The sequence below is a fragment of the Dromiciops gliroides genome, chromosome 3 (genome assembly GCF_019393635.1).
Source record: "Dromiciops gliroides isolate mDroGli1 chromosome 3, mDroGli1.pri, whole genome shotgun sequence".
NCBI lineage: Eukaryota > Metazoa > Chordata > Mammalia > Microbiotheria > Microbiotheriidae > Dromiciops > Dromiciops gliroides.
Window position 1 is genome coordinate 377,402,954 of NC_057863.1, and position 15,817 is coordinate 377,418,770.

General features: G+C 37.5%; 1 protein-coding gene across 11 annotated transcripts in view; it reads right to left on the reverse strand.

The window, feature by feature from the left end:
- Window positions 1–1,034: 1,034 nt before the first annotated feature.
- R3HDM1 (R3H domain containing 1) overlaps window positions 1,035–15,817 on the reverse strand; it is a 191,909-nt gene continuing 177,126 nt past the window's right edge. For all 11 annotated transcript variants that reach the window (XM_043990824.1, XM_043990830.1, XM_043990827.1 and 8 more), the window contains 6 exons: window positions 8,446–8,549; window positions 5,739–5,905; window positions 5,332–5,482; window positions 3,654–3,736; window positions 3,045–3,129; window positions 1,035–2,163 (listed from right to left, as the gene is read on the reverse strand). In XM_043990824.1, coding sequence (XP_043846759.1) covers window positions 1,802–2,163; window positions 3,045–3,129; window positions 3,654–3,736; window positions 5,332–5,482; window positions 5,739–5,905; window positions 8,446–8,549 — 952 coding nt within the window. In that variant the 3' untranslated portion in view covers window positions 1,035–1,801. The remainder of the gene's footprint in view (window positions 2,164–3,044; window positions 3,130–3,653; window positions 3,737–5,331; window positions 5,483–5,738; window positions 5,906–8,445; window positions 8,550–15,817) is intronic.

Here is a 15,817-nt window from a genome sequence, read left to right on the forward strand (position 1 = left end):
AGTACTGAAATAGCTAAAGGCATGTGTCAGCATGGAGGAAGCAAGTAATGTACAAATGAAATGATTAGCCCCAGAAGAGATTAGGTACAAATACCAAATTCTTAAAAAAAAAAAAATTCAAAGTTTTTTTTTTCTTTGGTCTGCACACAAATTCCATCTTCTTTACATTGTTCTCCTTTTGCTGGGTTGCTAGCAGGGTTATCTTAAGAATTACAAGTTGCAGGCCATGCAAATGGCAAGGTACATTTTGGGGATAAAATAAGCTGCTGTGTGTGCATGTGTATTTATTGGCAAAGGACTGCACAGAAGAAGTGGTGCTAATTATATCTCATGACCTAACAAAGGAGATGTGGTGGTTATGTAGTGACTGTGAAGAACAATGAATGAATGGCCCATGTCCTCAATTGGTCCTTCTTGTGGAAGACATAGGGGAGGACATGGAGATGAGTTCACAGGATGCCAATGACATAGCTGGACTGCAACCTGTACCCTTGGAGGGAGTCCCTATCACTGAACCACAGTCATTTCCCACTTTTGATTAGAATTCATTTACTGGGGGCATGAAATGATGTGAATCATACTGCAGGAATCATATTTAAATGACATGCCGAGAAACAAGGAAAAATATGATTTCTGAGGTAGTTTCCAAACTGCATGTCATATGTTTTATAAAACTTAAGATTCATTAATAAATGTTATTAGGGGTTTATGGCTATTCTCCTCATTAAAATGCAAAGAACTTTTATATTTGTAAACATTTATTCTTCTGAACTGAAAAAGGCTTGCATCAGCACACATTGTACAGCCTTGCAAATTACACAGAAATTGAAAAAAAGGTTTCTCGTTCTGCAGTGCAATGAATCTTTGATGTCCAGTGATCCGCTGCAAACAATGAAAACAAATTTAAACCATTTAGGAATTTTCTAGCACTTGACAAATGCATTTCCTTAGGGTGACCAAAGATAAGATCCATATGGAGGGGAAGGCAAATAAGTGGCACAGTTATCTGGGGGGCATATGTTTAAGGTTCATCATTTTTACCCTCTGACTTAAAAAAAGAAAAAAGAAAAAGAAAAATAGCAATGCTTTTAGTTTACTTTCTTCCTGTTTAAGAAGGATTCCTATTCCCCTTAGAGAATCTCTCTGCTAAATGGTTTGATTAAAATGAGTTAAGAACATAATTTATTTACAATTAACATTCACATTGTCTGAATATATTGAATAAGGAAAGGACTTTGTGAACAAATTCTATCGTGACTGAAAAACGTATGGTTGGAAATTCAGAGGAACAGGAATCTTCTATGTAAGGATTCTTTTCATTTGCCCACCAAGAAAAAGATAATGAATAGTTTTGGCTCAGATAGTCTACCTCTCGCATCCTTCCCACATCCAAGATGGGTCACAGTGTCCTGGCTGCAAAAAGGATAAGAAATATCGCTTCCAATACAGCTATTTGTTGTGAAGAAAAAATTCACTGTACAATAGAGCTTTGGATCTGATACAAGAATTCAGAAATATAAAACAAAACAACTATAAAAGTTAGCGGCATTTTAACAGCCTCCATCCAAGAAAGCTGCTACTCTGGGTCAGGTTGGTATGATTTCTGGTCATCTGGGGTCAACTGTGTATCTCTCTTTTTGTCCCTCTTCCTGGATCACTGGCCTTTCTTCGAATGCTATCACGCCATGACCAAATGTCCCAGGAGTCTCTATAATGTTAATAGAAGCTCCAAACATCAAGCTAATCAAGGACGGCAGAAGACAGAGGTGTCATAAAGGCTGATGGTCCAGTAGTGGATCAGCTACTGAGAACTTGCCCTTTCTAGGATATGAAAGTCATAGTGCTTCTTGCTTGTCCTCAGCTTAAACTTGTTAACTGAGTTAATTTGTTTCTTCAATGCATTTTGGGCAGCTGAAATGGAGGGGAATGTTGCTAGAACTGTGTATGTGGAGGCCAAGTCACTAGGTTTAGATTGTTCGGTCTTCACTGCACCATCTCCACTGCCACAGTAGAGAGAATGGTGGCGCAGCGGTGTCTGAGACTGGGGATCCCGGAGCCAGCGGATCTTGGCACCAATTTTAAAGAGTTCTCCAAAAAGTTTCTCGGCTTCTACGCGGGTTATCCCATCAGGTAGTTCTGTAATTTCTAAGACCTTTCCAACAGCTGCAATGAGAAAATTATAAAATTAAAGTATATTTGTTGCCAAACATAGAGAAGATTACTGAATACATAGATTCTGATCATGAGAATGATCTGTTTTTCTAGATTAATCAATCATTCACATACATAATACATATATATGTGTGTATATATGCCTATATATCTAAATAATGTTGCAAAGCCAACCAGTGAAAGCCATCATTTTATATCATTAAGTGCTTCTGTACATCATGCTAAAGGTGCTGAACCAGCTGCCCATGTCATTCTTGTCTCAGACGATGCTGTAGACCAGGGACATTTCACTTTTTCTGGGTCATGGATCCCTTTGGCAGTCTAGGGAAACTTGTGGGCCCCTCTCAGAGCCCTTAGGGAAAATAAAATATATAAAATTACAAAGAAGCCCATTATGTTGAGCAAGTTATCAAAATGCAAACAAAACAAAACAAAAAACCACTCAAAACTGAAGTTCATGGATCTCAGGATAAAGACCAAAGGCTGGTAAAGTAGGAGTTGAGGCAGGAGATCTAGAGTCTTGTTCTTTCACTAAATTAAACCAAATGTGACTCTGGACAAGTCATTTATCCTTTCTTGATGTTTCTTTCCTCATCTGTAAAACCCTAATACCATATTGGTCCCTAGCTGAGAAATGAAATCTCTTTGCAAGGGTGAATGTAGTCATATGCTGGAAAATAACACCAATGTTAGACTGAACTCAGGTTTTTACAAGTCAGATTTTGGGGAAAAGAATTGCCTAGTTTTAGACCAACATGGTGATACCCATCCTAATTACTCTAGAAGGATGATTATGAGATAGTGTTTTCTAATGACTGCTTCACCAGGCAGCCAACAGTAGAATTATGCCCAATTGCCCCAAAGTCATCTACCTGCTTCTCCTGCGCCAAGGTCAGTGGAAGCAGCCTTTTTAGCTTGTTTCCTTCCTCGGTTTCCATGTCTGCTTCCAGACTGACACTGAAGAGTGAGAAATAGATCATTACAAATACCAATTTTTCAGAAAAAGTATATGCTCCTAAATGTTTAAAAATAATGCAAACTTAAGGAAGGGTGCAGTAGATCAAATGCAATTTAGATTGTAAATCATTTAGGAAAATAAGAAGTAGCAATTATGTTCTTTCCATTCAAATCGAGGCTTTCCTTCCTGTCCCTGTCTTTGTTGAAGGGCAGTTTCCTTTTCTCATTATTAATGCCCTCCCCAATGATATTTTTCATAGGAGTCTTACTGTGCTCCCAACCACATGGGTAAGACTATGCTTTAAGCAGTTACCTATAAGCAACAAGTTTGCACTGACTCTTCCCCCCCCCCCCCCCCCCCGCTCCCATCCCTGCTACTTTCTGTGACTGATGATACCACTTTTGAGCAAGCTGGCTAGAGTACAGAGATGTTCTAATACAACGACTGGATTCACAATCTCAGTTTCATAAATCCCAAGCTCAAATCAATGGAACAATCTGGGCTAAGCAACTGTCTTCCCCACCTGTTGGCTCGGAATGTGTCCATGCAGAATAGAAGGAGGGTTATATTGCAGTGGTTGACCCAGTAATGGATACCTGGCATCACCTGGAAAGCAATAAGAATATTTTTCTATTTTTTTTTCTTTTTTAAAATTAACTTTCTAATTAGAACGAGGGAAAACTTTTTTTTTTGGTTGTTTTTTGCAGGGCAATGGGGGTTAAGTGACTTGCCCAGGGTCACACAGCTAGTAAGTGTCAAGTGTCTGAGGCTAGATTTGAACTCAGGTACTCCTGAATCCAGGGCTGGTGCTTTATCCACTGTACCACCTAGCCGCCCCCGAAAATATTTTTGCATAAAAAGCACCATAACATTGGAGGAATAAATAAATTAGGGTAAACAAAGAGGGGAAAAATCTTAAGGAAAAGCATGATATAAATGATAATGACAATATAAATGATATAAGAAGTCTTAAAGAATGACATTTTGCATATTGCCTTAGAACAACAGATTCTGAAGAAAAATAAGAAAGGAATTTGTCATAATGTCACACAGACTGTGAGGGCCTCATTTCAGTTTCTGGTAGGAATGGCACACTTTCTAGGGCAGAAAACCCAGAACTGTCTTTCCTCATTTCTAAAAACAATTCTAGGCATGTGATGTGATATATCAAAGAAGATTTTTAAAAGCAACAACACTGATTACTAGTGAGAAAGAACAGGGAGATGGAGAACAATTAAATTAATTCAGGGTCTACTTGATGAATTCTAGAATGACAGAATTTTAGAGCTGGAAGGAACTTCAGTGAATGTCTAGTTTAACTTCTACCTGAAAAGGCAGCCCTGTCATAGCCTGTCTGACAAGTGGCCACCCAGCCTCTGTTCAGAGACCCAGAATGAGGGGAAACCTGCTATCTTGTGAGACAGCCTCGATGGCCTCATCCACTTGGGGTGTGTTCAGTTAGCACGTCTTTGACAACAAGGCTAAATCTGCCTCTCTACAGCTTCTACCTATTGCTCCTGATTCTGTCATGTGTGCACAAACAAAACAACTCTAATTCCTCTTCCATATAGTAGTCCTTTGAATACTTAAAGATGTCAATATGCCCCCTTACCCAAGTCTTCTTTCTCTTTTCTAGGTCAAACATTTCCAGTTCCAGCCATATATCCTCAGATGACATGGACTCAAAGCCCTTAATCATTCTCCTTTGGGGGGGGGGGGCAATGAGGGTTAAGTGACTTGCCCAGGGTCATACAGCTAGTAAGTGGCAAGTGACTGAAGCTGGATTTGAACTCAGGTCCTCCTGACTCCAAGGCCAGTGCTCTATCCATTGCACCACCTGGCTGCCCCCGTAATCATTCTCACTACCATCCTTTAGACACTCTCCAGCTTATTAACATCCTTCCTAAATGTGATGTTCAGAGTACAATCTTCCAAGATAGGTCTAATGAGGGTAGAGTACAGAGGAACGCTTGCCTCCATATTCTTATAAGTATAAGTTATAAGTTACTCTTTTCTTAATGCATCTTTGGGCATTAAAGTAGGTTAGGGGACTAGATTCGGGGTGTTGTTACACTGGAAAATGAGGCCCAGGTGAAACAGGAGAAATGGGAAAAAAAAAACAACCCACTACAAATTATTTGTTCATGATAAACCATAAATTGTCCAAGGCAATAACTACTTGTTCATGCTCAAAGACTTACCTTGTCCAGGTACAAAAGGTCTAGAAAACTGGGGTACGATGGAAAGAGGTGCTAATGTTGGACAGATATTTTTCATATTGGAGAGCTGAGCTGGTGCTGGTGACTGGGCTGGTGAAGTTACCGGGCTACTAAGTTGAGGGCTGTGCTGTAACTAAAATGTGACAAGAAAAGATGTGGAAGGACCAGAAGTTTAGGTAGCGAAAGAGTATCTAAAATATGAGAAAAATTGGCCATAGAGTGTTTATTTTAGGAACATCTCTTTATGTTAGAAATTTTTATAGCAAATGAGATGCTATATAGCATTTTGTAAACTGTGAAGGGCCACATGAAGTAGGTTGCTATTACAATGATCATGCACTTAATGTTACAAAGTAAGCTTCCGAAAGAACAGTGAACACTACACTCACCTGAACGACATTCTCTAAATTGCTAAATTCTACTGCCTTCTGTCCTCTTTGATGATCACAGTAGTATTTGTTTTGTTTCCACTGAGGGGGGGAGTGGGCTCGAGGCTGAGAACTGTTTGGTATATTTAACTGCATCATGACCACTCCTCCACCAGGTGGTGGTACAGCTACAAAGCAGAAGGATGACTCTTAGCATAACATTCATGTTCATGTTTTGCTTACATTAAAAACATCAGGACTACAGCAAAAATGTAAATTACAGTGTACTTAAGTGCCGTTAATTCACTGTAGATGATTAGAACTTTTAACAGCATGTGTTTGAGAGAATAAAATTGATGAAGCAGATAAAAAGTCACCTTTACCCTAAAAAATAGAATGTCTATAATAGTTAAGGTAACTTTAAAGCATGATTCATTATTTTACTGTAAGACCTGACAGCACAACATTAAAAAAAATTCAATTCAGATGAACAAAGATTGAGTTTTGTACAAGGCACTACATTAGGTGCTGTGGCTGCAAAGACAAAAAAATGAAACTGTCTTTACTCTCGATTTAACCAATGTTCATTCATTCACTTAACATTTAAGTATCGATTTTGTGCCAGGAACTGTGCTAGATGCTGAGAACAGGAAGCCAAACGAAAGGGAAACAGGTCCTGCCCTCAAGGAAGTTAGATTCTACTGGGGGAAAATAACATGACCAATGATAAATTCACATAAACAAGTAAATACAATATAACTTCTTTAGGGAGAGGATTTGAGAGCACTAACATCAGTGGTGAGTGGAGAGGCCTCCTGAAGACAAGGACTTCTGAGCTGTGCTTGGAAGGTGCTAGAGATTTGGGAATTGTAGTGGAAGAAAGATAGTATTTTAGACATGGTTAGGATGATGATGTCCTTGACAGAAACAGGGAAGTTAAAGGAAAGGATATAGTTTAGGGGAAAGATAATGTGGTAGGGTTTAGGGTTCTGGACATATTTAGCTTGAACTACTTTTGGGACACAAAGGAGGGAGTGTCCAGCAGGGAACGGATGACCTGTAAAGTTTCATTATTAAATTGCTGTCGAACAGTTACTTGAAAACACATTTTAATAAAATGAACTTGAAATTAAATTTTCTATATGGTCAGTATTAAAGTCATGTTAAATATAGCACCAAGGCCCGTGCTTTTAGCCACTACGCCACCTAGCTGCCTCCCTCCATATGACAATTATAAAATCAGATTTCTTAAAAAAAAAAAAACCAAAAAAAGACCAAACCAAAAACCTGAAATATAGGCATACATGAAGGTTATGGGATAAAATATTTATTGTGAAAAATTAAATTCAAATAAATTTTATTCATTTTTTATTATTTCTTTTTTGTTGTTTTTGGTTTTGTTTTTTTGCAGGGCAGTGAGGGTTAAGTGACTTGCCCACAGTCACACAGCTAGTGTCAAGTGTCTGAGGCCGGCTTTGAACTCAGGTCCTCCTGAATCCAGGGTGGGTGCTTTATCCACTGCACCACCTAGCTGACCCATTTTTTATTATTTCTTGATCATCTCTACTAAAAGAACATTTATATAGGCTGCATTCACACTATATGACAGAGTATCAAAAATTTAAAAAAAGAGATTGAGACTAGTATTTGCATTTCTTATAGCATTCTGTATCTCTTCTGTGTAAGTAGGCTTTCTGTTATTTAACAGCTATTTCTTATTTCTGCCACTAAACTATAAATTCCATGAAGGCAAGAAAAGTAACAGTATCTTATTTCTCTTTATCTCCCTATTATTGCCAAATATGTGCTCCTCTGTCAAGGATTTGCACATAGTAGGTGCTTACAAAATGTATAACAATATCCTGATGCTCTCTACCAAGTCAGCAACATCTACTGGCCTATACTAGCTACTTTGTCTCACTCACCATTTATATACACTCTCTCTAAAACTAACTCTCTTTCTCTCTCTCTCATATATTTGTACATGTGCGTAGAAGAAGAGGGGAGAGGTTTATGCCTACATTTCTGGTCTAAATTTTCCTTCCAAGTACTCATGCTGCTAAGCTATAGAAACAACAATTGTGAATGGTTCCCTTGGAGAGGTTGCTATTCTAGGTGAATATAAAGTTTATCAAAATTGGGTCTGGAAGAATGTTAATGTCAGTTATCAGATATGCTGCATAGAATGGGTACAAAGATAGGCACATTCTTTGTACGAATATGTCATGTATCAAAATATGAGTGGAGTTAAGGTATTAAGACAGATTTAGACAGCATCACTAATAAATTTATACATTTCTCATTATATATTAAAATTAATTCAGCCAATATTTAATAAGCACACTTCCTCTATGTACAGCACTAGGCTAAATGCTAGGGTTAGAAAGATGAAAAAGTCACTGGTCTCAAGAAGTTTATATATCCTTGAATTGGGGAAATATGACATGACATAAGCATAGTACAAGGTATAGTGTGGTAAAAGGAGAGATGCAAAGTACTGTTGGAAAAATTGGAGAGAGAGAGAAAACATTTTCAGTTGAATCAGGGAAAGTTTCTTGGAAGTGATAGTATTTAAGGTGACCTTTAAAGGAAGAGAAAGATCAGTCCTTCAAGAGATGCTAGACATGAGCAATGGGTTTTCTAGAGTTTTAATGCATTCCATTCAATTTTTCTTTTTCAAATGGGAAGAAAAATCCCTAATTGTAGTTATTTAACTATCTTTCCATACCTGCACACTGGTGGCTTTGAAGTTGTTGGGAATTGCACGGTGAAGAGGTTTGAGGAAATTGTATCTGATCTGATCCTAAAGGCTGCAAATAACCTACAGATGAGCTAGGAAAAAAGAATAAGACAAAAGTAGAGATTTTGGTGCTTTTACAAACAAGTAAACATGTTTTAGTTTAAATTAGAAATTCAAATAAAAACTTCTTGAAAGTTAGTTTGCTATAAATGCCAAAGATAAACAACTTTGCTATTCTTCCTCAAACTACAAAGAAAAAATATTATAAAGCACTGGGGAAATTTCATTTATTGTTTCAATATTTTCTTCAAAAAGCAAAACAATTATAAAAACTAAATATTAAAAAGCACTAGACATTGAAATTTAACAGAATATTTCCCCCTTAAACTAAGTTCCCTATAACATATATAGAAAATTACTTTTAACAAAATAATAAGGTAACATAGATTAAAAGAGTTTCCTAAAAATGTTTATCGAGATACACAAGGTGCCCTGGAATAAAAATGACAAATGTATTTCTTTTTTTTTTTTGTATAAACAAATGTATTTCTTAATAAATGGTATGGATTGTCACTGAAATAATTAATAACATAATTCTCATAAGTATATCCTACTGGACAACTAGTAAAAATGATGAAAAATTGTTATATTAAGTGATTTATATACACATTTAAAAAAAAATAGTAATTTCTAGCCAACTGTAACTTCGCTAATTTGAGATCTGTGATAATCTGGTTGTTATTAACCTTTTTTTTTTTTAGTTTCCACTAATTGTATTTAAATTCATACATTTCTCATTATGTATTCAAATTATAGTAAATCCTCATGGTAAGTCCAAATTTACAGTGTAAGCAAATCAGGTAAATTTAAATTATCTAGAATTATTTTCAAGAAATTTTACATACTTCAGAAATACTTTTCTTTATCAACAATGGACTATTTAAAATAATTCTTATTTCAATTTATTAAAGTACCCTAATCTTAACTTGGCAAGTTGAAGTTACTGCATATACCTGAATGACATATAATTGTGCTGTTGTAAAAAAAATTCTATAACAAAAACTTAATTTTCCCCAATTACTGTGCATTAGTGAGTTTTTACTGAACTCTGCCAGTTGCAATCTATTTCCATTCAATAGAAAAACCCAAAGGGAACAGTAAAAGAATCTAAGTGGAGAGTCAAGCAGGTAATTAATTCCATGAGCAAGGGTTCATCTTGACAGAGGACCAAAATATTACCTAATTTGTTTTCTACAAAGACCTTCAGAAGAGTTAGAAAAGGTTAGATAAAAAAGAAAGCAAAGCAATCAACCTTTAAATGACATTCTTGGTGTAAAGTTTTAAGTATTTTGGTTATATACCAGAAAAAGCTGACATTACTGCATATAGGTATGACATCTAACATTTCTTCTCTTGAAGGTGGGAGAGGATGAATAGAAAGGGAGAATGTTTAAAATGTCAAGGTCCAGGTCCCTCAGGGACTTCACATTAAATAAGAAATTAATACAAAACCTTAAGGTTTTATAAAGGTGTTATTTCCTATGAACCCCCCAAAAATCATGTGAGGTGAGTAACACAGAAATCACAAGAGTAAAGTAAGATGGAGAGAAGAATAAGGGATTTGTCCATGGCAGAACAGTCATCACCAGAGGTGGGATTGGAAACTAGGTCTTCCTTGACTCCTAGTCCAGCATTCTTTCCACTCTTAGCTAGGAGTATTCAACTGGATCTAGAGGTTATCAATTTGAATTGTTACCTTCTAAGATACAACTTATTCATGTATGACCACTCTATAAATTAACCACAGGGTAAATTTCATAAAAATTTTGTCCAATGGGCCGGAAGCTTTCTTTACTTTCTCCTGACATCAAAAGGATACTAATGAAGGCCTCAGTCACTCTATCATCCCTTGCCACATCACCCTACCCATCTCCTGGTGAAAATGTCCTTGATGAAATTTTACTCCGGTCTTTTCAAAAGTTGTTTATTTGTTATACAGGACATCCTGAAAGTTATTAAGTTTCCTTCCTGTGCTTTTCTATTGCCTTTTGCACAATACTAATTTTCAGTTATACAAAGACTGTCCATATCTGGCTAAAAGTGGATATTTGTTTCTAATAGTCTGGGGTCCTTAAAGGAACTTTCCAATTTCCTGAAGGCTGGAATCTAGCCTGCTCTGCTCTTCCTATTTTTAAACCTGGGACCAGCTCAGAATCTGCCTTCTGAAAACCTGTTTAGCTAAGTACAGAGAAGAATATCATCAATTTCTATTTTACCTTCTGCTTCTAGAATATCAGGGCAATTTTTGCCGACAATTTCTTGGAAGATAATGTCTAAGCTCTTATTTTGATCATGGTTTTCAGGTAGTCGAATGGTTTTCAAATTATCTCTCCTGGATCTATTTTCTAGGTCAGCTGTTTTTCCAAGGAGATATTTCATATTGCCCTCTATTTTTTCTTTTTCATTTTTTGTTTGTTTGTTTTGGCAGGGCAATGGGGGTTAAGTGACTTGCCCAGGGCCATAAACTAGTGTCAAGTGTCTGAGGCCAGATTTGAACTCAGGTACTCCTGAATCCAGGGCCAGCGCTTTAACCACTGTGCCATCTAGCTTCCACCTGCCCTCTATTTTTTTTTTAAATTAATTTGGATTTGCTTTATGTCTTAATTTCTCATAAAGTCATTAGCTTCTATTTGCTCTAGCCTAATTCTTTTTTTTTTTTAGTGAGGCAATTGGGTTTAAGTGACTTGCCCAGGGCCATACAGCTAGTAAGTGTCAAGTGTCTGAGGCCGGATTTGAACTCAGGTTCTCCTGAATCCACGGCCAGTGCTCTATCCACTGCACCACCTAGCTGCCCCTCTAGCCTAACTCTTAATCAATGATTTTCTTCAGAGAGTTTATGTATCTCCGTTTCCATTTGGCCAATTTGGCTTTTCAAGATGTTGACTTTTTTTCATGACCCTCCAGCATCACTTTCATTTCTCTTTCCATTTTTTCCTCTGCCTCTCTTACTTTGTGTTCAAAGTCCTTTGAGTGCTTCCAAAGCCTGAGATCAATTCACATTTTTCTTGGAAGCTTTGGATGTAGGAGCTTTACTTTGTTATTATCTTCTTCTTCTGGGGGTGTATTTTGATCTACCTAGTCACCAAAGAAGCTTTCAATGGTCTGCTGTTTTTTCTGCCTGCTCATCTTGCCAGGCTATTTCTTGGCTTTTAAGTCCTTCTTAACTGCTTCTGGGATACACTGACCCAAGCTTCAGGGGGTCTCAGGTGGTACGATTAGGTTCATTCTCAGCCTGCCTGGCATGTAAGTAACCATGGGTCTGCTTTCTCTTTAACCCAGAAGCAGAAGTCTGATTGAAATCTCATTCTCAAGCTTGGTGTGCTTGTGCCCCTCCCACACTGGGCAGCTGCCACTCAAATTTGCTTCCTGAGGAACACAACAGTGCTCCTGCCTCTGGTCCAGCAGAGACCCGCACTATTCCCCACTCCAGACAACTGCTGGACCCCCTTACTGGTCCATGAGTCAAATTTCAGAAGCCACGGTCCCTGAAGATTACAAGGCTCCGGAGTTGTAGCCTGCTTGGGGCTGGATCTGCACCATGCACTGTGCTCCTCTCATCGTGTACAGCAGACAATCCCTGCTGCCTATTTAAACCATCTTCTGCTGGAAAATAATCTCACTCTTCTTTTGTGGGTTTGGCTGCTCCATGAGTTGTCTTACAACGTTTTTTTTTGGAGGTATATGGACAGATCTGTTGGGAGCTAGGAGAGTCACAGCCTTTCCTCCTCCATCTTGGCTATGCTCCTACTTTTAGGTTTTTTAAAAAAAGTTTAACTTTTTAATGTATTTTCAAAGTATATGACAGGAAGAGGAATTCTTTCTAATTGATGAGATCCTCTAGATGCCCCTGTTTGCAGATGATATTGTGGTGACCGCATCAAATTCAAGAATTACTAATTCACTTTCTTAATCACTTACCTGAGTTTGGCCTAATTATCCACAAGGGCAAAACCAAGAAGGTAAGGAATAAAGATTGACTATTGTCTTGATAAGTAGCGGGCCTGTTAATACATATACCTTCAATAGGCACTGCAGATAGATAATGAATTGGGCCTAGAAAAGCATAGGTAATTTGTGGATGACCCAAGCACATTCTTTTTCTTTTCTTTTCTTTTTTTTTTGCAGGGCAATGAGGGTTAAGTTACTTGCCCAGGGTCACACAGTTAGTAAGTGTTAAGTGTCTGAGTCCAAATTTGAACTCAGGTCCTCCTGACTCCAGGGCCGGTGCTTTATCCACTGCGCCACTGAGCTGCCTCTACCCAAGCACATTCTTCACAAACCCCAAATTATAAAACACTATTTTTTTATGGTGATGCTCTATGGCTTTGAAATATTGAATACTGTATTCTCCAAATAATCAAAATTGTAGATCATGTAAAGGAGAGGAGAGAGATGCATAGTAGGCATGAAAAATTGGCCAGTGTATTACACACTGTAAGTATACAAGTAAAAGTAAGTACACAAATAACAAGTGAGGTACACAAGAAGTGGCACAAAAGAAAGTAATCAAGGATATGAAAAGGAGGTGGGTAGCCATGTTATTGTTATTGTCTTTGGACTGTCCTGTCCTTTGTTCTTAAAGAGGACCAATGACATCACAAGGGTTACGTCCTGACTTACAACTTAAACTAGATTTAAGTGATGCAGAGCAGGGCAAAGTCATTAGCCTCAGTCTTGCCTCCCTGTGGCAAGAAATGACTCAAGACTGGTGATAGCTGGCTGGCCATGTTCAGAGTGAGGGATGACAAACAGAAAGCCTATATGCTGAACTACTTACTACCCATAAAACACCAAAAGACCTTAACATAGGCCTCCAGTACTTTTGGGCGACCTTTCTGGAGACTTCTGGGAGGGCATGGGCAACAGGCACTCAGAATTATAAGTACTCATAACAATGAGACTATAGACCTAAACAAGTACAGTATAAGTAGTTCAGGTTCATTCTTCTCTATACTATTAATCATTTTTCACTTTAACATTTATTAAATGATCCCTTCTTACTTACCCAGGCTACCACTGCTTGTGTTTAGGTCTTTATCACTGTGCTCTTGAACTAGTATAATAACTTCCTAAGTTATCTTCCTGCTTACAGCATCTCTCCAATCTAACCTACACTAAAGCTTAGGTTTGACCAATGCAATGTCTTTGTACAAGAAATTTCAGAAGCTCCCTAATACAGCTCCAGGATCAGATTAGGTTTCCTTTATAGCATGACTCAGGTATCCTCTCCTACCAAAAGTCTCGTCTGATCCTATTTGTTACTGTTCTCACTCTGTTTACCTATTAGTATACTTTAGTATCCATCAGTAGAACAGAAATTCCTTAAGGGACAGGACAACTTGTGTTTTTATCTTTGCACCTCCAGTGCCCAGCACAATATGCCTTAGATATGGTAGATGCTTAATGAATACTTTTGGAATCAGACCTGATTTTCTTGGTGTGTTATTTCTAATCTATCAAATAGCAAATAGCTTCAGGATTCTGATTCTAGTCTGGGGCACTATTTTATCAATCTATTTCTGGTTTTAATATTAACCAGTTTTGCCATCACTTTGTAACATGTCTGAAATCATATCTGAAAAATTTAACCCATATGCTCTGTTGTGCTTCTGTAATCAGGTCCAGATTTAGGCATATGAATATACTACCTTTATATACAGTGTTACTTTCCACCTCCCTGCCTGCCTTTAATTTCCTGTTTGTGCCTTTTTTTTTTTTTTTTTGGCAGAGCAATGGGGATTAAGTGACTTACTTGCCCAGGGTCACACAGCTAGTAAGTGTCAAGTGTCTGAGGCTGGATTTGAAATCAGGTCCTCCTGAATCCAGGGTCAGTGCTTTATCTACTGGGCCACCTAGCTGCCCCGCTTTTTTTTTTTTTTTTAAAAGAATACTCTTCCAAATCCAGAGTTTGTTTATAAGTTTTATCTCACTAAGTGTCAGTGATTCTTGATGAGGTCAAATTTGTCACCTTGTTAGGATCTATAAGTTTTCTTGTTTATTGTCTAAACTTTGAGTATTTTTATATAAACACATATGGGTCTGAGTTTTTATATTGCCCTTTCCTTGGTTTTTATCTCCTATGAATTTGTGGGTATCTCAACTGTTATTCTTGTTCCTTTTTTATGATTACTGCCTATAGAATCTAGTTTGGGGGCTATAGAGTCAGTCTTTTCCATATTCCTCCCAATTATTTGTTTAAATTTAAAACCCTTTTAAGCTAGTGATAGTCTCTCCGTACTTTGCCTTTATCAGAACCCAGTTGGAATATTGGTTTTAGTGTCCAAAGGACAGGAAATAGGATAATGAAGGGTCTTATGTCAGTGTCATAGGAGCTGTGGCATGGTAAGCCTGCAGAAGAGAAGGGCGGGAGGGACATGGTTGTGTTAATGTCGGTGCATCACTGCCGTATATGAGGGATTGAACTGCTTAGTGTCAGAATGTAGAACCAGGAGAAATGGGAAGTTGTAAAGGAACAAATGCAGACCTAATTTGGGGAAAATTATCCTAACAATTAAGAGTTTTATAGTATAAAGTCAGAATAATACCCAGTATCTCTCTGCATGCAGAAAACTCAATACACACACTCACACACACTTCCTCTTCCTGATCTTATGTCTTTCTTTTCACTTTTCTAGTCCTAGACAACACAAAAATTAGCACCCGTCAGAAATAATTCTGACTGTAAATTGTTTATAGATGATATAGCTTGAGAAAAATATTAAGATTTACCTTGTAGATGAATTGTTCCTTTGTAACCAATTGATAATGACGTAAAAAGTTTTTAGGGAAAAGGATAAAATTGAGTAGTAAAAGCAGAAAATCAGTTATAAATAATTTGTACTTTATCATCTCTCCTGGATGAAGGTATGCACAGAATAACGTTTTAGTTAGATAATAGGCTTCTTAATATATTTCATGTTGTATTTGAGACCAATCAGGCAAATACATTAATATCAACATGTTTTCCCTAGTCACAGAAGTTATTTACAAAACAGTCAATAGAGAAGCTGCCCAAGGGAAATGCCAGACTCCCTGAATGTTGAAATTCTTTGCAGGGCATCTTCATTAAGTCTTTTTCCTCCCTAAATCTAGGTCAGCCAAGCCCAGGGGTGGACTTCCCTAATTGTCCAGGTTATTTATAGCCTGAAGAAATCATTAAAAGAGGGAGAGGGGGAAGTTTGGAAGTTTTCCCTAAACAAATATTAAGCTACCTGGCTACAAAGCATATTTTCTTGCTGTAGTGAAGCATAAATCTCAAAGTCCTATTTTAAACCAACAGTAAGGCAATAGCTTGGTCTTG